The following is a 25,269-nucleotide window of genomic DNA, read 5'->3' on the forward strand; positions in this document are numbered from 1 at the left end:
AAGGACATCTCAAGCACTGAAGGCTGGAGTTTAAGGTTGAGGGTTGAAATCTGATGAGTGGGAAAGAGATGACGCGCGTATTATGGCAAGGACATTCAGAAATACTTTGAACATGCTAGGTTGGAAAAAGATAAACTGTCTTGTGCTACTTAGAACACCCTACTATAGTGGAAGGCATAAACCCCAAACCACAGCTATGATTTCTGCAACATCCATAGCTGAGTCCCATTTATAGGCTGTAACCTTTGGGATGTCAAGACACCTTCCATCTTCCTACTTGATGTGTTTCTACACTGAAACTTTCTGAGAAAAGAACCAAAATCTTTTACACTGTAAGCACAAAGCGCCTTACTGAACTAAGCAGAACATTCTCTTGCTGTTAACCAACTGTGTGGAGGCAGAGAGAGAGACAGAGATGGAGGTGGAGCTTAGGTATTTACTCTCTGATCTTGAGGCTGATCTGGTTCTGTTTGGTCTCTTACCTGGAGCAGCACTTCTCTTCTCTCTTGGCCTCTCTCTCTCTCTACTGTCCCTCTGTATTAATTAATCTCCATTTCTTTCTTGAACAAATCTATGTCAGGGGCCCTAGAGATCATTTGCCTCTGCATTTGGGAAAGCAGCTATTTTGCTGTGTGTGGAGTTGGGGACACCCTGAGAAAATCACTGTTCCTGATGATACAGGAAACTGTGTCAACACTTGAAGCGCCAACATCTTCCTGACAAGGTAAATTACTCATCACTTGTGGCAATATGTGTATAATACCAAGTACTGTCCAGAGGAAGACACTATCATGACAAGATGGGGATTGTCTGACAACACCTTGGTGGAAAGAGGTGGAGCTCGGAAAAGAATATGTTCATAGTAAAAAGCAAATGAAAATGTTTGTGACGGTGGTTGTATTTTCCATTTCTTTTTTCAGTAAAGGTGAGATGGCAGGTTACACTCTTTTCATTAGTTCTTCACCCAAATAGAGAGCTCAACACCTTAAAATACACACGCTGAGTTATTATCTTTGCCAGCGCACAAAAAATGATTTTAAGTGCGAACAGAACTGGTTGATTTATAGAATGTCGCAATTTGTTTTTGTTACATAAGGCATTGACTGGGATCAAAGCGCTGCCACACACCAAGGGCTCTTTCAAAGAGGCTTACGATGGAAAGCTCTAGTGGCAGCGACACACAGAGGCCTGGCTTCGTCATTGCAGACTTCGCTGTTTTTGCAGCCATGCTTGCCGTTTCACTGGCTGTTGGGCTCTACCAGGCCCTGAAGGGGTCTTCCCGTCAGACCAACGTGGATGACTTCTTCATGGGTGGAAGGAACATGTCTGCGGTGCCTGTCGGACTCTCACTGTGCGCCAGCTTTATGTCAGCGGTCCAAGTGTTAGGTGTGCCATCCGAGGCCTACCGCCATGGCTTGAAGTTCATTTACATGTGCGTCGGGCAAAGCCTCAACTCAATCATCACGGCCTTCTTGTTCCTCCCTGTCTTTTACCGTCTCAGGATCACCAGCACCAATCAGGTTTGTTCCCTCGCCCCTTCAAGCATTAAAAATAGCCACTGCAGAGAAACAGGTGCAATGGCAATGTGTGCAAATATTTTTTGGGGGAAATGTTTGAGGGGGTCATTCAAATAAAACAAGATCAAACAGACATCAGGTCTGATTGTCACTATGGGCACAGGCGTAATGTGAAGGTGAAGAGTGAATGATGACAGAGAGGCTCTTTCATGTAATGAAAATGCGGAGAAGTCCTACACATTCCTTGTGAGCTGACCATCTGCTCATGTCACAGTATCTACGAATGAGATTTGGCAGGGGGATGCAGCTGCTCGGGAGTGTACAGTTTCTTGTTGCCACGGTAAGGCACACATGCCCAACACACAAGCATCGCACATAACACAGCCCTCTGTGATTAATACTGTTATGTATGTACATAATTACAAAGAATACGCTTGTGAGACAGTTGACATGAAAGCCAACGGCTACGTTTACTGCACGTGAAATCCAAGTAACAACAGGCATGAGCAATCACATAGCTAGGCATTACTAATCCTAAATCCTAACAGAACTCCAATACTATAGTGCCATCATGTGGCTGCTCGAAATACTACAAATACATTCTCATGTTTGTGAGCCTTTTGTAAGCTCCAAAGTAAAGTAATGTAAATCAACAGAGTGACTGAGTTGCATTACAATGTGTTATAAAATGATTGATGTACTAAAAATTACAAAGAGTGCTTATGTTCTCAATGCAGCTTAAGTAAGTACTACATATAGAATACAAATAACAGGAAGGGAACTGATTTGTTTAATTTGAAACTGGACCCATGACTGAAAGTGTAATTAATCGAACTCCCTTTTTTATACAGTTGTTCTACACAGGAATAGTGATCTATGCACCTGCCCTTATTTTGAACCAAGGTAAGAGAGAGTCCTAGTCATGTCAATCTGTCAAGGTATTGTTCAGAAGCATCCACTGTTATAGTATGCAGAAAGCTTGTTAGCTGGATTTAACACAAACATATGTGCTAAGAGCTATCACATCGTTAACGTCAGTAATTTTCAGTACTGTGGCTAATTTTTGGTGTGAAATCACTAAATGAGAGGAAAGGTAATACTGGTCCATCTTTTGTCTCACAAAAATGACTAACTTACTTTATTAATGGTTGAGAAATTGCATCTTACTTTCAGCGGTCAATGGCATTCATTTCGAAAACTCTTTCTTTCTGTTTCAGCCACTGGTTTAAACATGTGGGCTTCCCTGTTTTCCACTGGACTTATCTGTACTGTCTACACCACCATAGTAAATACACATACACGAAATAGAGAGTATCACCTAGTATATGCCTCAGGCTAACTTTTCATAGTATACAGTATACAAATTCTGGAAAGAGTTGTGAAAACAGACCCTTCAGCCAATCAGCCCTTGAGGCCACTACAATATGCTCTTGACCCCTATCTGAACATTGTACACAAAATAAGACAGGCTGAACCCTTGTATGGTCCATTAATGCTACTATTACATAATTCCAAAACGGGTATTTTGAGTCTAGACAACTGTAGTGTTTCAGCGATAAAGATGTGCAGTCTCAATAGAGGTAAAGCCAGACCACACTGAAGATATCTACATAGCTAGAAGCATCATTATTAAGAATAATGTTTATTTGTACACACATGCTCAGGTCACCCTGTAATCTCTAGTGCTGATATGTGTGTAGACTAATGACTGTGTTAAATGCAATTAAAATATAATTAAGATTGATTTCTGTGAAACAGGGTGGGATGAAAGCAGTCATCTGGACAGACGTGTTTCAGATTCTGGTCATGCTGTCTGGCTTCATAGCCATCTTAATCCAGGGCACTGTTGCGGTGGGAGGACCTACCAGGGTATTTGAGATTGCCTACAATGGCTCACGCCTCAACTTAAATGAGTAAGCTGATGGGACTGACTGACTTCACTTCACTTTTAAATTTGAACGCCATCTCAGAGAGATTTCCCTTCATTTTGGAGAGAAGAACTTGGCTTGTCCTTGTCCTTAGTCATAGTTTAGGAGATTGAATGAAATTTGTGTTTATTTTTGTCGCCTAAATTTACAGCCCAAAGGATATTTGAACCATTGCAGTAAGAGTGCATAAGAGGGAGCATATCAAGAAAGTGAGGGGAGGAAACGGGTGCTTACAGAAAAAGTAATTTGCTGAAACTTACCATTTTCCTCAGTTTTGATGTCGACCCACGGAAGCGCTACACCTTCTGGAGCTTGACCGTGGGGGGAACACTTGTGTGGCTCTCCATGTATGGAGTGAACCAAGCACAGGTGCAGCGCTATCTTTCCTGCAAAAGTCAAAGGGAAGCACAAGTGTAAGTCTTAAGGCACAATAGTCTGATCTGGGGATTGTATAATTAAAGGATTTGTAAACTACAATACAATGAGTGCATTATAACATAATTCTCCTGGGTTTTGTATTGTCTTTGTTCATCTGCATCCCCAGGGCCTTGTTTGTTAATCAGCTGGGCCTGTGGTTGGTGGTGGGCAGTGCTGCCCTTTGTGGAATTGTCATGTTTGCACTCTACTCAAACTGTGACCCTCTGGAGGCAGGTCACATACATCAACCTGATCAGGTAATACATAATATGAATCTTCCTCATAGGTTCTTTGATATGGTTGTTATTGTAATTTGTAGAACATCAGGATACAAGTACAGGGTATAGCAAACAGTTGTCACATATTTTTGATACATTTCTAAATTATAAAATATAATCTATAAAATTCAACTCAATTTTATTTATATAGCGCCACAACAATAAAATTGTCTCTAGGTGCTTTACAGAGCCCAGTGCCTGAGCACCCCTAGAGCAAGCACATTGTGCTTGCCTGTTAACAGGAAGAAACCTTGAGCAGAACATTGCCACATAAGGGGGGGCCCATCTGCTTGGAGCTGGGCTGGGTAGAGAAAAAAACTTCACCAGTTTTGTCTCCATGCAAACCAGTTTACATTCAGAATACCTGCCAGGACACTTCAGTAGGTATTCCCAGACTAAAAACAAACAAACAAACAGTTGCCCAATAAATCGGCAAAATGAACAGTCAGGCTTGTGTTTTGGGATTGTGCACATGTGTATACTGTCCAACACCATCAGTCATGATTCTTCTTGTCTATTTTGGAACAGTACATGCCTTTTTTTGTCCTGGATATTTTTAAAAACCTTCCTGGCTTTCCCGGCCTCTTCTTAGCGTGTGCATACAGTGGGACACTCAGGTATTTACCAAATTCATGTCACATGTATTGCATCCTGGACATGTCCATCACATTACAGAGTTTACAGTACATTGTAAGGACTGCACTCTGCATTTACTTTCCTTAGTACCGTCTCGACCAGCATCAATGCCATGGCCGCTGTGACCATGGAGGACTTGCTGAAGTCGCATTTGGTCAACACATCACAGAGGGGTCTTGTTTTGATCTCCAAGGCATTGTGTGGGTCTGCTTCGAGCTTCTGTCTTCAAAACAAACATGTGCTATATGCTCTGAGTATTTAAGACTTAATATGTCAATGTCATTGTCAGTTCCTAGAGGTGCGGTATCTATGCAGGCTATTTTTGATCTGTCAATCAATCAAATGTCACACCAGTCCCCCATGTTAATGAAATCGGGGTAGGAATTGTTTTCTGTTAAACTGATTTTCATCATTGGGCATTCCAGCTTTAGTCTTTGGTATGGCATGCATCACTGTTGCTGCACTCTCTTCCATGCTGGATTGGGGAGTTCTTCAGGTATGTTCATCAGTGTTTATCCTTTGCATACAAGCACACACTGTGTAACTTTGTTTAATAACAATGCTATGTGAATAATGTGAACAAGCAAATATTGTCTTGGCTTCCTCACCTGCTGACTGTACAGCAAACAAATTGAGCTCCTGAATCCTGATCCCTATATACTTCTTTGTAGGGCTCTTTTACCGTCATGGGGGTGGTCAGTGGTCCCCTTCTGGGTGCGTTCATATTGGGAATGTTTGTGCCAGCAACAAACAAGCCAGTGAGTATTCAAAGTTCGAAACCCATTGACACCACATCAATGTTATCTGTTATAAGACTGTATGTGTCTCTGGAGCTCAGTTTGAACTTGATAGGTATGTTTGTTAACACGTGCAAAGATGCCCCTCATCTTCTCCATCAAGTAATAACACAAGTTGTGGAGAGACTGGATTTTGGCGTACATTCCCCCCAAATGCATTAATTTTATCTATTGTATAATTAATTAATTTGATGAATGTTAGTCATTAGAATTCAACTAAATATATTACTGTAAGCTTATTTGGAAGGGGTGATATTTTTGGACAAATAAAATGCTGCTTCACACATTTATTTAATGCCGCTGTGGTGTGTTGTTTTATGCAGGGAGTATTTGCTGGGGTGGCTGTGGGATTTTGCCTTTCTGTGTGGCTTGCAATTGGATCCACTCTTTATCCCCCTGCTCCGCAAATGATGGGAGTTCTGCCTGCCTCCGCAGAACACTGTTTGTCCATAAATACGACAGACAATAGCAGCCGGACAGTAGGCATTCATTACATCAGGCCACCACTCTACTCTGAACCTTATGGGTAAGGCACCAGTGAGTTGAGGTACAGATTTTCACAAGCATCACAGTATTCATAAGAATTAAACAGAAAATAGGCCTCCAGTGATGTCTGAGAAATTAAGAAATAAAACATTATTTACTAAAGGATTTACTTCTGTGTTTGCTCTTTTCTTCCGTCAAGAAAGGTTAAATGAGCATGGGCATGGGGCATTTTGTAACAATCTATGGTCATTTTTTATCAAAGTACCACTGGTTATACGAACTTGTAAGACGTTTACAAACATGTTGTATCTGGCCATCATGCCATGTGTTTGTTTACAGTGCTGGAGGTGTTCAAGACTTCTATTCCATGTCCTACCTATACTTTGGGGCCTTAGCAACAACTGTTGTTGTATTGGTTGGACTTGTGGTTAGCTACATAACAGGTGAGATGTTCCCATCATCGTCTAACACTATGAACTCTTCACTTTGACCATAAATCCAACATAACATTTCCTGAATGTTCATTGTGATGGATTATAATCTTGGTCATTTGTTAATGATGCAATGCATTTCACAGGGCCAACCAAAAGAAATACCATCAGTCCAGGGTTATTGTTTTGGGATCTAGAGAACAAGAACACTGAGGTACTTTTCTTAAGACACATCCCAGAACTATAACCCAATAACTATACCACCGTTTTTGCATAATGTCTCCTCTACTCTGATATGATATAAATAGTGGTAAATGTAAATGTCACTTTTATTTCATGGGTCATTTGCTTTTAGTTTACTGGCATGGATTAAGGTGTTCGAAAAATTAGACTCCAAGTACTTTTAGCATTTCGGTGGGACGCCATAAAACTCTTAAAGCATCATAGCAGGATGAAGATTTGTAGAGTAACATGTGTCACAGAATAAAGTGTTAATACTATTATTCCATAATTTTACCTACTGTACTGAAAAGTGATCATTTTGATTTCACCACAGGCCAAAATGGTGGTGCAGACTCCTCAAATTGTCCCCCTCAGACCTGTTGCTGACTTGAAGGTTGATGAGGAAGAAGCGTTCTCACAGAAGTCCTATGAATGATCTATGTAGGTTATAAATGACGTTATATACTTTTCCTTTAGTTTTTGTGCATAGTCGATGCACTAAGATCTCATGCAGCTTAAGATAAAAAAAACGTTGTATTGCACCCACTGTCCTAAGGATCATGACTTGGTTATTAATGGTTATTATGTTGCTGCTTTTGTAACTACATGTTATACAGTCACAGTGCATTTAAGTTGTGCGTTTTATGGTTCTTAATTCTTACCCCTGACATCACTTAACATTGTTTCAGTTTTGACACAAACATTTGTTTTTGTGTGAGAACAAAAAATAAAAGGTACCATTTTAGTTACAACTACATGCCGCATGACTGCCTTATGTGCTCATACTGATGGTCACTGGTAAAGACATTAACACTGAGAGCTTTGTCTTTCAGTTTTAATACAAGCCAAAAAATGCCTCCATTATTTCATTATGCCATTCACATAATCTTTGTTATTGGGTGACCTGTCCAAAAATATTTAGCCTGTTTAAGAAGCTGAAAATGAATTCTTAGCTATCTCAAAGGCCTTTCGTATTTTCTTCTGAATTCTTTTGAGAGAGAGCAGGGGTATGGATAGCCTACCAAAATGTCACCACCTGGTTTAGTGTTATCTCCTTCAATTTTGAATAACAAGGCTGTAATTGGCATCTCAATATGTTACCAGTAGCTGAAATTAATCTTTTTGTTCTGCATGAACATCTTTAGATGGGAATTATAAAGATGACAAGACGACACCTGGATAACTTTCAAAGTTTAATTAAAACACTCCTGTCTAAGTATGTTACTCAGATAGCAAAAGGTAAATAGGCCTAGGCCTACACTTCATCATGGACACTGTCAGTAGGATGCAAACTATTTAGGCCAATATTGGTGGGAAACTTTTTCACCAGCAAAACCTAAGTAGTTAACGACATGTTCAGGCAACTGTCGACGACTTAACGGGTAGAAGTATCGGCGATAGGCAACTGAACATCAATTCATAAACTTTAACATTTGTTTCTTTGAGTGGCATCTTTTGCAACCTTGAGCCTGTAACCCAAAGTTTGACACGTGGTTGCCCTGTATGACGTACAAAGGCCCACTTCCAAAGAAAGACATTACGAATTTATGATGTCAATACGGTTTGTCTTATGGTCACGGCGTGTATTCGTGTTAATTATAGCCTAGGCCTTATTGGCATGTCCCCATTCATCCGCGGCCCGGTTTGAATCGTCCTCTCCTGCGACTGCACAATCCAACCGTTGGATGCCCGGAAGACCCACATCATTTTGGTTCAGTTTATCCAGAAAGGACAACAAAAGACGCTTGTTAAGGTGATCTGTAAGGGTCCTTCCTTCCTCTTTCACCTGGGTTTCGGCCTGTTCACATTCAGGCACTGGCTGGTCGGTCGTCTCTGTTGAAACGTCTGAAGCAACATGGGGCAAACCGTTCAAACACTCACTGCCGTGGCAGTCTTGGTCACCGACTTCATCCAATGTCAAGACTTCCTCCGGCTCCATCTGTATGTTATTTAAACTAGTTTGCAAAACAACGTTTTCCAGTTCTTTGAGTCTTTTGCTATGACCATTACATGCACTAGAGCTAGGCTGACTGCTAGCATTGTTCATCTGAAAATCCTCTATCTCTCGGGAAGACTCCATCTCGGTGTGGGCTTTTCCTCGTTAATGACGTCACGAAGTAAATATTCCCGTGGTCGTAAAGTCACAAGTCTTTTGTGAAGTGACAGTAAATTGGGAAAACTCTCAAAGGAACACATCATAACACCCAGTCTTATTACCAGTATCATTAACCAGAATGATTGTAACCTGATCGTAAGATTTATTTTATGCAAAATGTATAGCAGAAGTGCCTTATGTAAAATAGATAGAAATGCAGAGTTTGAAGCACTCTATTCTGAAGTATGGCAAGGCATGCAAGGACACACAATGATCGGTTGAGTTGACCAGTGATCGTTAATGCTCTTGAAAAAGACAACCCTTGAGAATAGACAGAGTGTGAAAATGGCAACAATATGTGAATGGCTCTCTGTTATGGTGTTGCGTCATTACAAATCGTCATTTGACACGAAGGACCCAAACAAACTGCTGTACAGCTAACGTAACAGGCTATGCTAAAGCAGAGCCCAGGCTGATAGCCCACTGGAAGAGGCTCATACAGGAACGTAATTACAGCTGAGGTACAGTGCATAAATGTTTTCCCTTGTCACTCTGTATGTCTTAAGTGCTTATTCCATAATTTCCTCGCCGACAGGCAAAGAATGATAACCCATAATCAATCTTTGTCAGAGTGAAAACCGACTAAGAGCTAGCTAACCAGTGTTCATGAGGCTAACATTAAATATGTCTAGTTCATAATGCTATGTATGGCTAGTTTCTAGGTAGAGCAAGATGAGGATGGACATAATAGCATTTCTGTTGGCTATCACGAGGTTGTATAGGTTAGGTAGCGGGCCGATCTCCTCTCAATTCCGTTACTGATGCCTCTTTTAGATCGAGAATCTCATACGCCTGTAGGCAAGTCAAATAAGCACAAAACGAAGCCACACACTCGCACTGTTACTTGATAGCTAGCTAGTTAACGCTACAATAATGTCAGTGATACATATCTAGCTAGCCTGTTCATCTGAAACAATTGATCAGTTTAACTGGCTTCAGTTCCTATAAACAGCCTATGGTACTTATTCGTCTCGAACTAAAGGTAACAAGCTTGCTAGAACCAGTGGGTATGCGAAATACAAAGTAAAGTCCGATTAATTTAGTACCAGGTGACCCGAAGCACCATATCTTCGGCAGCACTAAGCTACCTAGCAAGAGGGATAACACTAGCTCACGACTTTCAACATGAGTGACTTATTTTTTACCCCAGGTAAAGGGCGTATGATTGCGCTGGACATTTCAAACCATTTAGCCATATCGGCAAGCTTACAAACTCGCAACGCATGTAGGCAGCATGCAGTGAACAAACGGTAGCAAGCGAGCTAGCAGTTTGGTTAATAAGAAACGCTGTGCCAGCGTCATTTTGTCTCTGATTCCTTGCTTGCCTGTCATACCCAGTAAGACAACTGGGCTTTGAAGATTCAGCGTATCAGTGAATATTTGTATTTATTTATTAAATATATATATATATATTTTACTAAGCCATGTATTTTTGTATTTTGACTCCCAAACCATCTATATAACGCCAATGTTAAGGGATGGATTGGCTAAAAAGCGTCGTATGCAGTTAATACTGAGTCATTGACAGCTGGTATTAGGCCTACTTGTCTTTAAAGGTGAAATACGTGGTTTTTGTTGTTAAAAACAAAACTGCTTTGAGACGTAATGTAATTTCGTTTAGTTATGGACAAGAAAAAGTGTTAAATTCCCTGTGCAATTACTTAACCAATATAACAACCACCCAACCATAGATCTTGAGCAGCAGGCTGTAAGCACAACTGCCCGGTGACAGCCGCAATCCATACCACATGTTCTATCCTGCATTTGTAAAGGCTCTCCTTCATAGTACAATTTGCACTTGTCTGTAGCCCACAACTGCTAAACACAACAACATGACTGCCTAACCATAGAACTTGAGCAGCTGGATATGACAACAAAAACATAGACTAAGCTCCAATCCTACTACCATGCCCTGATGCGTACCCCCACCGCGGATAGGCACTAACACAACAAAATAAATTAACAAAGTAAAACAAAAAACAGTACTCCGCAGGAAGAGTCGTGCTGGGCCTGACTCTGCTGGAGCACACTACCTAAAGGAGCTTACCAAGCGAACACACAAAAGGAGCAATAACTCATTGAACACCAAAGTCCTGCCAATCCCAAATAAAGCCAATCCGGATGAGATCAACATCCCAGGACGAGCCCCCCAATTTGGCTCGTTGTGAGAACGCAACATAAAAAGGGAGGCTGACACAAGCTTAGACTTTAAATACATACAATAATGTATTAAGTAGACAACATATGACAACATATTATTGTGCCACTGCTCTGCCAAATTGGTATCACTGTAGGAGGTCCGGAGACATGTTTATTTTGGTCAGCAGAAACTACACGTTTCACCTTCAATGCCCCTTATTTGGAACACATTTGATCACAACACGTTTGGTGTTTTGTTAGTGGACTGCAATTATATAGGATACCTATATTGAGATCAAGCCCTTCGACAAAAGAGGATGAATTCTTGTAGATGTAAATTTTTATGCTGTGTAGTAGGTTTACACTGATGTGGATTGCACGTTGTGGTCTAGTTTCTTTCAGCACTGGGATATTCTTGGGGATGCCGAAGAAGTTCCAGGGCGAGAACTCCAAGTCGGTCACTGCGCGGGCCCGTAAAGCAGAGGCCAAGGCCGTTGAAGATGCACGCAGGCAGAAGGAGCTTGAGGATGCGTTATGGGAAGACAACGACAAACATGTGATGAAGAAACAACAACGCTCGGTAAGACCTGTGTGCTCACACAGCATCACATCATTCTGAGCCACAACCATTTTGTCCCTTTTACACAGTTAGTAGCCTACTGTGTGTGAACATCTGATTTTTTTTGAGTGCACACACTGAACAAACAGCTAAAGAACAATGAGGAGCAATTAGCTGAATTTGACCCAAAAAGTGTATTGAATTTGAGTTGTAGACTGCACCATTTTCTATTGTGAAAAGTACAACTCCATGACTGACTAAAGTGGCCGGTATGGTTGACTGAATGGTCATTGCGTGCACCAACGGTGACGTCAACACAGTGCCAAAACATTTAATGTCCGCGCTTGGTGCAAGTGTGAGTTGCTGCAGTCTTCTATACGATAGGTGTTGCCACTGAGAAAAATACCATCTACACCGCCGGAAAGTAAAATGTGCCCAAGGAGCACAGTGGAATGTACGTGACCGTTAACCAGCATTCATTTGTGGATTAACTGCTTGAAGCGGCAATAACAAGATGTAATGTGCCAAATAGAGCACAGTGAAATAGCCTAGGCGATATGACACATGACAGTTAAACTGGATCACCTTTATTCATGTGTTCATGACGAGTTCTAAAATGTTCTGGTTAGTGATTTATTGCTAGTCACCAGCAAAACTAGCCTTTTACCTAACTGTAGGTTAACGTTATTTGTTATGGTAACAAAAGACAGTCTCAGCTGCATTATGGAACAGTGTTTGTGTGGTGATTTTCATCAGGAAAAAGTCAAGTTTTGGCACATTCTACCTGCTAAGTTTCTCCATTAGGCAAGACTGTAACTTTAGTAAACCACACAAGGTTTGTACAATTGTTGCAGTAATCTCCCTCCACGAGTTCTGTGCCATCTGGGAATCCCTATGCTCCTGCATTGAAGGGTCATAGAGATGCCGGTATAGACGGAGCTGTGACTCGTGTCTCCAGCTCGTTCATTTAGCATATGTGCCAGCCGCGCGTGCCAGGTCACAAAAATTGGGAGATGAACAAAGAACGAGCCTATGTGAAGTGCAACGTTTAAGTGTTCTCTTCACGTTTGTGGGTATGTTAAGGCCAATGTATGTGTAATCTGTGTGATTACCAAGTTAGAAGAGGAAAATGGTTAGTAAGGAATGCAAGACCCAATGACAAAGGTTAAACAGTCTTAGGCTTAGCCAGTTAACGATGACTATGGCAGCTGTAAATGCCCAGTTATTATATTGGAGTTACCAGTCCTTGGGGGAAAGGGTTGTGCTGGCAGATCCAATGTTGATGAAGAGTGTCCGTGGATGAAGGAGGTTGTAGCTCTGAGATCGTAGGAACCTTTTGTTCTTCTTGCAGTCTTTCTGTTGAAGGTGCTCGGGCTAAACTTGTTTACTCTCGGTTAGCAGTGTGTTCCAGACTAACGAGAAGTCTTAGGCAGTTGCTGCCGTAAGATAAATAGCTTTTTGCGAAGGAGCAGAGAGAGGGAGTGGGGAGAGAAGAGAGATGTAGGTACGTGACTTGGGGCTTGTCCATCAGGTTAGGGGGCGTAGTTCTGGTGACCTAAGTTCCTGACTAAATCACACAATGAATGAATTCCAGGTGTACCATCACTATGTACTGTAGCTAAAGCTAAGCCCATTATCCCAAAAACAATAGATCACTAAAGATGCCAGTCTGAAGTACTAATAGTGTCAGAAACAAAATGTTTGGTAACACTTTATTTGGATAGTCTGCCGACAGAGACTTTACGGTTTCTTGAAAGTGTGACCACATGTTTTAATAGCCAATCAATAAGCTGCGATATCAGTGTTTCCACCTTTTGCAGCATTTTGAGTCCACATCAGCACACAGTGACAGGCTACACCGGCAAAGTAACTAGCAGTTTACCCTAACTGTAGGCCTATCGTTATATATTTTGCATCAGTTGGTTTAGACTATTTATTTACTCATTCTTAACATAGCCTATCTGTTATGCTAAGACGACAGGCACCAGGTAGGTAGCCTTAACATTAAACATCCCATTCTCCCATGTTAACATGGGCGTGTATGGGAAGCTTCCTCGCGTATGCCTACAGCTATTCTTTAGATTCTGTTCTTTCTTTTTAATTATCAAGGACATGAATAAAGATAACTATTTCCTTAACACACCACATAAAAAAGTACCTGTATGTTTTTCCATGTGTCGTATCAGTGTCACATCTGTTGATATAAAGAAAAAATATGAATACGCCCAGGCCACACCAGTTGTATAAAGTGTGCGTGACTGCTATGTTACTGGGCGCCAGGCAGCGGTAATCTGCCAAAACTATGTACTCCAATGCCACAATCCCGGTTCCCTTTTGGACCAAAAGCATTACAGTTCACACTTCATTGCAGAATCCATAATCCTTCCCTACCAAAACAATGATCTCATTCTCATGTCACATATTAAAGTCCATATTCTTGTTGACAAAACTCTTGTTTTCAAAAATTATATAATTTCCTTTCAATATTTCAGTTCAGTTCACAAAGCCATGCAAACTTTCATTTAACCAAAATCAATGAAAACACTCTGTGGAGCCAACTCCGTCAGTTCACAACTCCAAACCTAACCTAACAAAACATACAATGGAGTGGATACAAAACAAATAAGTTGATTAAAATGTAGAATGTGCATTGCCACTCAGGATAATTGTCCTCTCCCAGCACAGAGGAGAGTCATTACTTTTATTATTATTATTATTATTATTATTATTATTATTATTATTATATATCTGTTATTATGGTGGGCAGGAATTACTTCCTGTAGCGGTCCTAAATACAGCGGAGCTGAAGGATCCTCTGACTGCTGTCTGACCAGTAGCTCGTGTAGGGGATGTGAAGTCCATTATGTTGAGCAGTTTGTGCAACATTCTTCCCTCTAACCATCTTGAGGGGCTTCAGAGCAGTCCCCAGCACAGAGTCATTCTTCTTTATCAGCTTGTTCAGTTTCCTAGTGTCCCCAACAGATGGCTGCAAAATGTGTGGAATGGCAGTGCCATGCCATGTTATAATATACAGACATTATGTAAGATTTACAGTTGATGTCATGCCCCAGGTACAGACAAAGAAGTAAAACAATTTTACATGTTTACTTACTATTAGGGACACCAAAATGTATTGATCATTTTAAGAGCCTTGCATTTAATTTCAAAGGGCACAGTACATATTTGTAACCACATGGTGGCAGCATAGTTCAGTGTTAGAAGAGCATATCAGGTGCAGATATGAAGTAACTCCAGAGTTGAAGTACTGATGGTTAGTGGATTCCAGGTATATACTCTTGAAAGTCATAAGGCAAAGCTGTGGATCCCTATTTGTGCCCTTTTGTTTCAGGAGCTATTTGGCTGATTTGAGGAAATGCATGTACATGTTCTTTGAACCTCAGGTCTCCATTGCTGTGCTGTTAAAGTCCATCACCTGAATAGTTCCTTCTTGTTCTTCCTCATTGGCCTTGTTCTTTATCACACCCTCCAACACATGGTTCATAGAGTTGTTACTGATGCAAATGCACCACATCACGTGGTTCACTGGCTCACCTTTGGAGTTCTGGAAGTTCCTGTCACCCAAGCTGTCCTATAGTGAATCAGTCACCTCTTGTGCTGGCCCCTGTTGGCAACACTGTACCATTTGCTGTCCTCAACCCCTGCTCTTTGACAGTGATCTAAGTGGGCATGCGGTGTCTGGCAAGTCCTGCCTCGGGAGCAGACCCTGGGACCTTGCCAAGGTGAGTGCTCTGTTGGCAGCTTCAGCTCTGAACGTCCCCCTGACCGGTGCCTCAGATCACAGGACACTTTGACTGCGGCGAGGGGAGACATGGAGGCCACTGGTGCACAGCTGTTGCACCCCAGCAACCCATCCCAACCCTCCCACCTGCTCTTGCGTGGTCATCAGAACTGTCATCCAAGTCCGTTTTTTTTTTCTCCTTTCTTCTGGTGTCACAGGAGGCTCCTTTTACATACTAATCAAGCTGGGTTCCCAGGGAGGACCAGTCATCTAGAACTTAAAGGGTAGATGATGGGGGGGGGGGGGGTGTGAGGTTACACAGGAAATTAAGCTCCATCAGGGCTAAAAGAAAGGAATAAGGAGAGGAAGGAAGGAATGAAGAGAAGGAGAAGGAGAATGAGAAGCCTGTCATTATGAGAACAGGAAGGTGATCTGAACCTGACAGTCACGCATTGTGATTGATGACCAGAGGAGACTGGCCTGCCAGCTGATCCCTGCCACTGAGATGTGTGGACTCTCATGAGAGAGAGAGAGAGCAATGGGGTGTTATTCACTTTGAGGTGCTCTTCTTTCCTCTCTTACTCACGGTCACCTCGCGCTTCCCCTCCTTCACCTGCTCACATTTCTCCTCCTCAACTGTCTAACTTCAACATTCTCCTATTTGCCTTTTATTTCTTTCTGGTGTTCTGTCTCTTCTACCCCCACCCCCTATATGTCCTGAACTTCCTCTTTCTTCTCTGGTCTTGCTCCTCCCTCTCTCTCCCCCTTACTCTCTCACCCACAACCACAGTCGCCCCCTCACAGTCCTTTCTCTTCTTTCGTCCCTTGCCCTGGTGTCTCAGTTGCCTTTGCTCCTAACCCCAGAGAACCCGCCTTCCCTATCTGCTTTCCTGCCATCCCTCCCTAGCTGGGATCCCATGCAGTCCCTCGCATGCATAATTCAGCCGGTGCGGTCCCGCACGGGCACCTGGGGTGAACGATAGCACCGCAGGCCACCCCGTCCGCTAGGCCACTTCCTTAAGTGGCTGTGGTTAAAATGCTAAATCACACCCTGTTCCTCGGCCTTCTGTTACAGCGCCGACACCCGACACCAGGCCGGCTTATCGGAGCTGCAGCTCGTTCAAGCAAGCGCATGGAGGGTGCCGTGTGGTTTTGCGTGTGTTACTCTGTTAATTACATTGCTGTATATCATTGGCCCACATGTGAGCCTCTGCCTTGCTGTGGTAACCTAAACTGCTTGTGGTCTGTGTTGGTGCAGGCTTCTCTCTGACCTGATTCTTCTTTTCCCCTTCCTGGTCATTCTTTTATTTTGCTGCGGTCTGTTGCAGTGATTCTCCTGGATGTCTGGTCTTTCGCTCCCCATGTAAAAAATATCATTCTGTCTGGAGGGACAACCATGAGCAGACTGATTGTCTGTCTAGACCTGAGCCTATCAGGTGGGGACTAGGGGGGTTTGAAGTAGGGATGGGAGGTGTGTGTGTGTGCGGTGGGGGGGTGGGGGGTCTGCGGGGGTTGTCTAAAGTGTCTCCTCGATTCTGTTGACCTGGATTTCAATTCTCAGTGCAGGCACTCCAGTGTAATCAAAGCTTGTTTGGCTCTGCAGGTGATCTTCACCATCATGTCTTTTAAACAAGACCAGTCTTCTGTCTATCTGGTGAATCTGTGGACCTGAATTTAGCACTCTATTGGCCAGATGTATCAATCAAATTGCTGTAGGACCACGTGTACGTGCACAATCCCACCATTTGTGTACAGAGGTTTTTCATCAGAGTTTCAAACACAATATAAACACAAGTTATGCACATTCTCTTCAACAATCTGAATGTAAATCAAGTCTGTGTTAAATCATGTGCACATAAATGCACGTAATGTCCACTCCCACTGTTTCACAGGGATTTCAGCCTGTCAGGCTGCTTAGTGTAGGGCTGCTGGCTGTTATTACAGGTAGCACTTCCCAAAAATGTAATCAACCAATCACGCTGGCCTACACACAATTACTAATTGAGCAAATGGATGTACTATACCAAGTCACTACAGGCAAGCAGAGCATGGGGGTAGAGAGAAAGTTACAGGAACTATTATTGCAGTAGATTCCCGTTGTCTCCTAGTTCTTTTAAACCCATTCTAAATGTCTGCCCTCATGCGTACAGTCATAGGCTGAATGAGTTCTCATGCACTCCTCCTGTGATGTTGGTCTTGTGTGCAGGAGGACAAGGAGAAGAAACGGCTGGAGGCCCTGGAGAGGAAGAAGGAGAACCAGAGGCTTCTGGATGAGGAGGACGTCAAGACGAGGGGCAAAGCTGCCAGGGAGGAAGCTGCAGCTGCAGCTGGAAAATTGACACGGGCTCAGATTGAGGACAGCCTGCGCAAGGATCAAGAGCCGAAGCCACCAGAGGCCGTAGAGAAAGGTGAAAGGATTTTACTTTCTCTCTAGTACACATCACCTGTGTAATAATTTAGATTTGTCTACATTTCTCTAGATTTAGATCTAGTTTATCACCTGTGTAATTATTTAGATTTTTCTAGATTTGGATCTAGTTTGTTGTTAAAATGGATCTCTTAACCTGTTCTATTTCTTTCTCTATTGGTACCCACTCTTCACCTTTTTGTTCTTTTCTGACATCTGTATTCGGGGTCATAGTGACAAAAATGCCATTTGTTTGTAATTTTTAGACTGGTGTAAGTTGATTGATAAAGGTATGAAGCCCTTAAGTAAGCGTTCATCAAATCATCTTTATTAGAAGGGACAAACAATTCGATCCTGTTTTTTTTTTTTATTTTTTTTTTTTTTATTCAAGATTTGTTTTTGGGCTTCTTGCCTTTAATGAGATAGGACAGTGAAGGTTTGGACAGGAAATTAGATGGAGAGAAGAAGTGGGGAGTGGGATCGGGAAATGACAATGGGTCGGATTCGAACCCATGTCCCCGTGGGTGTTAAAGCCCGTATATGGTCGGGGCTACTGCTTGCGCCACAATGCCCCCTGGATCCTGTTTTTTTAAATCAAAGTGTACCCAGTAGGAAAATGACTTCTGAATGTCGCTGAATCAAGCAGTTTTATTCAAGGACCCCCCTCAAGCCATTCATCCATCAGGCACCTTTTAATCCGGCCTTTTGCTCACTCCCCACAGAGAAGAGTCACCTTGAGACGCCCTTGGAGGAGAATGTGAACCGGATCATCCCAGAAGAGGGCTCTGTCGAGGCTAGAACCATCGAGGATGCCATTTCTGTGCTCAGGTACATGGTTTGACCTTGTCCAGTGTGGAGTTGTTGGTATATGATTAGTCAGGGTCATTTTGCACACTAGAAGAGACTCTTCTATGGTAAAAGTGGGAGTGTGAAGTATGCAATGAAAGCAGTAGTAGTAGTAAGTAGTAGTAAGCAGAGTAGCAGTGGTGGTAACTCTGGCTACTTTGATATCGATTACCTATTATTCAGAATGTGAGTATACAGTTGTTAGTGTTGTGTAAGTGCACTTCTACTTGATAACCTTTTCCCCCATAGAATGAAGATGAGGATGGGACAATAGAAACATTTGAAAAAAAGCAACCATCTGTGTTCTATTTCTGTAGCACTAAGGAGGAGATGGACCGCCACCCAGAGCGGAGGATGAAGGCAGCCTTTGCCGCCTATGAGGAGGCCAACATGTCCCGCCTTAAGATGGAGAATCCCAACATGCGTCTGTCGCAGCTCAAACAGATGCTCAAGAAAGAGTGGACCAAGTCCCCCGAGAATCCTCTCAACCAGCGCTTCTCTACCTACAACACCAAGTGAACTACCAACCAACCAATCATCCAACCTACCAATCAGGAAACAGTGGCAAAAATGATGACTTAACAAGTACTATTTAACTATGCACACAACATCTAAAAATGAAATCATCCCAATTGACTGTATTATTAAAATTCCCGTAGATTTCTAAAAGAGGTTGCATGTTCACTGAGGTTTCATCTGATACAAGTAAACTGATCACATATCTCTACACCATCCACCCCATGGCAATCAGGTCAGCATGAGCCATTATTTACATACACTCTCTCTTTCGCTCTCATTAAAATCAGCAGATATCCCTGTAGTGTGTAGGAATAGATACCTAAATTACTTTTGACTAACTTGTGTCATATTGGTATCCAGTGGAAATGCAGAGAAACATGGCAGAGAGAGAAAGAGAGAGAAGCAAGACAGGTGAAGGATCTTATCTATTCTTACATGACACACACAGTACATACTATACACTTCACTGTCTTTGAGGAAGCGCTGACTCGGGATCATCACGCATGTCCATATCACTTGTTCTACTTCACACAAGGAAGGATATGGATGTTCTGCTGCCTAACAACCTCCTCCTTTGGAGATGCCCGTCATGGTTGTCAAAACAATAAAGCCCTCCCCCCCCTCCCCTCCTCTGCAGGTTCTCTCTCACCACTTTGTGGGACTCCCCACTCTATCCATAACATTCTCCCTGCAGTATTTCACAGTCATGAGGGACTTGTAAATATTGCAGGGGCTTGTGTAACGCTTGTGTTGCATTTGGCCACTTTGGACACACACACACACAAAAAAATAAAAAAATAAAGGAAGAAAAAAAAGACATGAAAGGAAATTGATGACCTTTTTCCATCTCGTTGGGTTGATGTGGGAGAGAGTTTCCATTCAGCGAGCTTTACAAGCCTGCGGTCGGCAGGTCTGCCATATGCTGGCGTTAGTCGTGCGCACCACCCGGCGAGATCCATTTGTTGGGGCATCTGGAGAGCGGCGCTGCTGCCAGCACTCTGCACAAGGCTCCCCCTCATCATCCATGTGCATCACTCGCTTCAGGTACTCCACTCCCGCCAGAGCCAATCAAAATATAGAAACAAAGAGGAAAAAAAAGCATTAAACTGCATTAAAAAGATGATAAAATTAGCGATTAAGGTAAAAAAATAAAAAAGGATAACACCCTGTAAAAAAAATATGCTTAAAAAGGTAGGTTTTTTGTGTGTGAATTGATTTGCCACATTCTCCAATTTTTTTGTGTTTGCTCTTAAAATGGCTTGATGGACGGTGAATAACTAAATGACCTCAACATGGCACCTGTATCAAATGTGCTTTAAGGACATCAGGGTCTGTGAAAAGGAAAAGAGAATGGGGTGGTGGGTAAAAAACCTCCCACCTTGTCACTCCACTTCCCCCACCACTAACTGTCCTCTTCTTTTTAATTAAGCCGCCAAATCAATAATGCCCTTCAGTTGGGGCTCAAATGGAAGGGGTCCCTTTTGAGGAATAGATGGCCCGTGGATAGAGATCAATGCCATCGTGACGGGAACCTCTCCTCCCTCTTGGCCTGCTCTACATTACTGCAGGACCGTACCACTACATCTCCAGCTCAGAACATCATCCACACAACAACCAAACAAGGGCATTTCACCATGTCGTTATTTTTTTTCCTTCCATCTTCCTTGCTGGGATGTGTGTCGATGGCAAACTATTTTTTCTTTCTCTTTTTTTTTTCATGGAAGGGGCAAGAGGAGGGGAAGGGTGGTCAGGGTGCCATCTACTGAGTAATAGCTGCAAAAAAAGGGAAGCGTTTATTCGGAGGATTTGCATGTGGTTCTGGCATGTAAATGCCTCGTTCCCTTTGATCACTGCCAGAGTGTCCGTTAGTTTGAGATGCCTTCAGACTGTGGCTGAAGCACATCCAAAAAGCAGGAATAAGGAATATTCATCGTGATGTTTTAGTTCAGGAATGCCTTAATTTATTTACCATGCAGTGATTTAATCCATGGACTCACACAATACATATTGATGGAGTTGAACATTCATAGAGTTTGGTGATTTTTATTTAACACATTCTGAGTCCGTAATGAAGCTGACTTTAAAGGACAACTAAGGCAGCGTCTTGTCAAGACTTGAATACCTGCTGCCTTACGTTGACTGCATCTCTTGGAAGCACCAATAAAGTTGAAACCGGTATCATCTCATTCAGGAGAGTCGTGTCTCATTTGGATGCCTATGGTTGAGTGTATTTTGTATGACATGGTGGCACTTACCTCACACAAATCACTACGATGTGCCTGGCGTTCAAGCAGAACAAAATGTTGACCAGGGTGACCTAGGTCTTGGAGTACTAGTCAATATGACTTCAGCATTTTGGATGACGTGATCGATCAGGTACATGTGTGTGTGTCTATTCGTTCTGATTCTAAACTTAATGTTCCAGAATTTGAGATGGACTTCATAGGCCCATACTCATCACTGGAAACCAGTACAAATTTGTGTCTCCCTTGGGAACATTTATTTAAAGCATTCACCTTCATTTAACAGACTTAGTTCAGTAATATTATTTGGAGAATGAGTCTCAGGCCTCTCACAGTCTCTTGAACTAAAGTGAAATCATTAATTGAAGGATTTTTTTGTCTTGCAGTAATACTGCATGTCCACCAGCTCAAAATTTAAACTGGTTTCAACTGTGCTATCTATAGCTCTTTGTCACATGAGAAAGGAGAGGATTGAAACATTTTCTAAAAGCAGGCTTTTTAAGATGAGGCTTTTCAGCTTGTCTGACTCAACAAGGAGGTGCATACAAAGAGACGTGTAAGTGAATTGCTGTGATGTGTAGGCCTACATAATGACGTGCTTGAAGTTATTCCGGTGATAATGTGCTTTGATAAATGACAAGCTTGTGTAGCAATTGACAGGCTATTGTGGAGTTACATTGTCTTGGTAACACAATGTATGAACAGGTTTAAGGAGGATCCTAGCTGTCGTGTGCATCTTGGCTCCCTGAGGAATTTAATTTTGATGACTTTCACAACATCTCGGTTGCCCCCCGAACAATCGGACAAATATTTCACACTTGGGTTTGATGTTGGGCAAGTGCAGTAGACATAATATTAGAATGTTGAGAGGAAATTCGCCAAAAAACGGATTACATTACAAAAAATCCATCTTTTTACTTCCGCTTTTCAGCTTGGCTTCAAGAAACTTTCTTTTATTGACATGCTAGTGTCCTTGCTAGGACGCGAGTCTGGGAGTGTGCATGAAGCAAGGGCTGTTCCCGGCTCTTCCCAGCACTGCACACGGGGGGATGCTCGGTGGTAGGATGGCAGTGCCAAATGCTCCCACGCTCAGATGACGCAGTAAAAATGCCGGTTTGGCTAGGTCTGCGAGTCTCCCGCAATGTCCGCGGGCTTTTAGCGGGTGTGCAGCTGAGAGCGCTGATCTGTGCCGTGGACGAGTGGGAAACGCTTCAGTGTCCGGTGGAAGCACATGCTTTATTCCATGGCATGTGTTCTCCTGAGCTGACGGGTAGGCACTGGTAAGCTGTACTGTAAAGGGGGGGGGGGGGGGGGGTCACCAGTGGTGCAGTTAGAGAAAGGGTGTGTGTGAGTCAGTGCCAGATGGACTGAAAGTGCAATTGTGAACTGAAATAAGCTAGACAGAAGGTGCTCAGATCATGGAGCGACTTCAAAACCACAAGGAGTAAGCTACTTTATACTGATTACAAAAGTGGGCAAGGAGACTGATGGGGGGGTGGGAGTTATGTAGAGCCCAGTTGATTTTTGCCCGTACTGCAACCTGCTGTGTACTCTTTCAGACTCCGCGCTAGATGCATTAATAAGCATGGAGGAGGCATTACGCATGGGACGAATGTGGCCTGGTAGTGGAAAACATTTCGCTGCTCATGTTTTTGTTTTATCAACATGAGTTTAGAGATGGGGTTAGAGTGAACCGGTAAGGTTAAGGTTAAGGTGACTCATAAATAAGAGCCAGTTTTGCAACAGTTTTCTTTGCCATTAAAGTGAAATCAGTAGGGAGGAGCTCATTAACATTAATAGCCTTCCATCACCAGTGTCCTCCATTTAATGAATGTTTTGTTTTGTCTCCCATGAAACGACCATTTAATGAGATGACGTCAAGTCAGACAAAATGAAGTGATGAGTTCTGCCATGGTAGAGCCTGTGAATTTGACCACACCCCAGCAGCCTGCCAGAAAATCAAAAGTGTCTCCTGAGGGACTCTCATCACCTAGACACGAAATTGCCTCAGCACCTGCCGAGAGACCAAGAGGCAACGCTCTCTGCCACACAGCCTGACCAGCCTCTCTGATAGTATCCATGGCAGTAAATACCTTCTCAGCCCTGTTGGGTATGAAAGCAATTAAGGGCTGTTTCCCTGTCCCCGAGCCTGCAGGTGGTGCTTTTGCTGTGGACTGGACTACCACAAGGGCATAATAAAATAGGCTATGTCATTTTTGACCATGTGACAAAGTTGAATGCCTATACCTATCACATTTAAGTTGACATGTAAGATGATTGGCTAAGTGACTATCTAAGCTGTTTAATTTTATCTTAAGTTGTCTGTGTCATGGCTTTTGTTCCCTACAGTGCCCTACTAGTCTGTATTTTACTCTACTTTATCGATTCGCCATTGACAGAGATTATGTACCCCACAAATAATTGCTGGAGGTATGTATATATATATATAAGAGCCTATTGGACAGGAGGATTTATGTCTGCATGTGGCCCATTCCAGTACTGCCCCATCCTGTTGGTTAGCGATGTTTAGGGAGCAACAGGTATCGGGAGCATTACAAACCACTCAGCTTCCTCCTTACATCATGGTAGAGACAGTAGACCAGTGGCATATACAGGGTAACTCAATATTGTCATGAGTTTGTTTGACAATTACATGGGTGTAATGTTCAGGGATTCAATTGTTCTTGGCCATGTGGTGTATGTGTATGGCCCACCTTATTAGACAGGCCTTGTGGTATCGACACTGGTAGACCTGACATTTCTCTTAGAGTGTTAATAACTGATTATCACCGATGAGGTGTTTTTTCTGTCCACCTAGGAGAGCTGCTTCTTGTAGGGTGAGGACTCAGTGCTTACTTTGTGACTGATCATCAAAATGATCCACGTATGCCTGGGAGGCCTTGAGTATGGATAATTTACCATCACGACAACAGAGAGGGTTTGTTAGCCCCTCACAGCTTATAGATGTGATAGAGAAATCTCTTATGTGACCTCAGCCCATTGCACCCTGTAATGTCTCATTGTTCACTAAGCTTGAAGGCTGAGGAGTTCATGTAATACATTAAAGCAGTAAGTGAATAGGCTTGTTTTACTGTGAAGGTTACTTGAGTTATAATGCAATCAGGTAGAATAGTTCCCCTTCAAATTCTGACAGATGCTAATCAATCAGAACTTTCGTTTACCTTGGAGGAGGTTTATTGACATAATATAGACTGACAAAGGTGATTATTACCCAAACATGTTCATTCTAATGGTTCACATAAAAGCAGACTATTTAAAAACCTGAGAGTAACACCTTTGCTGAAGGTTATGTAATGTTTTCTCACTAATTTATTGCTAAACCAAAATTAATTAACATTAGCTCCATATTGTTCATTTCCTATCCGCCTTCTGAGGTTTTCAATTGCTTCCTGCTGTGTCTGTTAATTAAAAAACACACCCTTCCTGTATACAAGGATAAAGAACAACATTTGGCTCTCTTTTGCGTACAGTTTCAGAGTCACTGCCAAATTACATACTCCTCAAGGACAGGGTGCACAGCTAAGCATTTTATTGATGCTTAAAACGTGAGGAATGTTTCTAAATTAAATCATGTCAGGGTTACATCTGATGTCATTTTGAATTGCATCTTTTTCTGTCTGTTATTTTATCGAACGCATTGAAGGAATGAAATGACACCCCTGAGCTGTTTACAACATGCTCCCATGACTGTGAGATACAAAAAAATAAAGCAAGAAAAAAACATGCTTATTTATGCATCATTTAAAGTCCACAAATCAAAATGGTTGCCTTTGACAGCGCAGGTCCATCTGAGTAGAATATTTCTACACAGATCTGTTATTCTTTTCCAGTGACCATTTCAACATCTTAGATTGGTTTCTGCCGCAGCTGGAAGACTTTCACCGGGAAAAGCCCCCGCTGCTTGGAGCAAGAGCGCGCTTCTAAAAATA

The 25,269-nt window shown here is 42.5% G+C and overlaps 2 protein-coding genes across 2 annotated transcripts; both read left to right on the plus strand.

Moving 5' to 3' along the window:
• Positions 1–467: 467 nt before the first annotated feature.
• slc5a5 (solute carrier family 5 member 5) lies at positions 468–7,464 on the plus strand. Its single transcript, XM_012839498.3, has 16 exons — positions 468–724; positions 1,097–1,520; positions 1,792–1,857; positions 2,369–2,420; positions 2,735–2,802; positions 3,276–3,430; positions 3,718–3,858; positions 3,990–4,119; positions 4,669–4,757; positions 4,864–4,976; positions 5,202–5,272; positions 5,448–5,534; positions 5,897–6,099; positions 6,399–6,502; positions 6,637–6,704; positions 7,047–7,464. The coding sequence occupies exons 2-16, from the start codon at positions 1,155–1,157 to the stop codon at positions 7,146–7,148; spliced, it is 1,815 nt and encodes a 604-aa protein (XP_012694952.2). The 5' UTR covers positions 468–724; positions 1,097–1,154; the 3' UTR covers positions 7,149–7,464.
• A 1,740-nt stretch (positions 7,465–9,204) lies between these two features.
• ccdc124 (coiled-coil domain containing 124) lies at positions 9,205–21,262 on the plus strand. Its single transcript, XM_012839606.3, has 5 exons — positions 9,205–9,328; positions 11,399–11,586; positions 17,511–17,712; positions 18,434–18,539; positions 18,875–21,262. The coding sequence occupies exons 2-5, from the start codon at positions 11,428–11,430 to the stop codon at positions 19,074–19,076; spliced, it is 669 nt and encodes a 222-aa protein (XP_012695060.1). The 5' UTR covers positions 9,205–9,328; positions 11,399–11,427; the 3' UTR covers positions 19,077–21,262.
• Positions 21,263–25,269: the final 4,007 nt, after the last annotated feature.

The sequence above is a fragment of the Clupea harengus genome, chromosome 10, assembly GCF_900700415.2.
Source record: "Clupea harengus chromosome 10, Ch_v2.0.2, whole genome shotgun sequence".
Classification (NCBI taxonomy): domain Eukaryota; kingdom Metazoa; phylum Chordata; class Actinopteri; order Clupeiformes; family Clupeidae; genus Clupea; species Clupea harengus.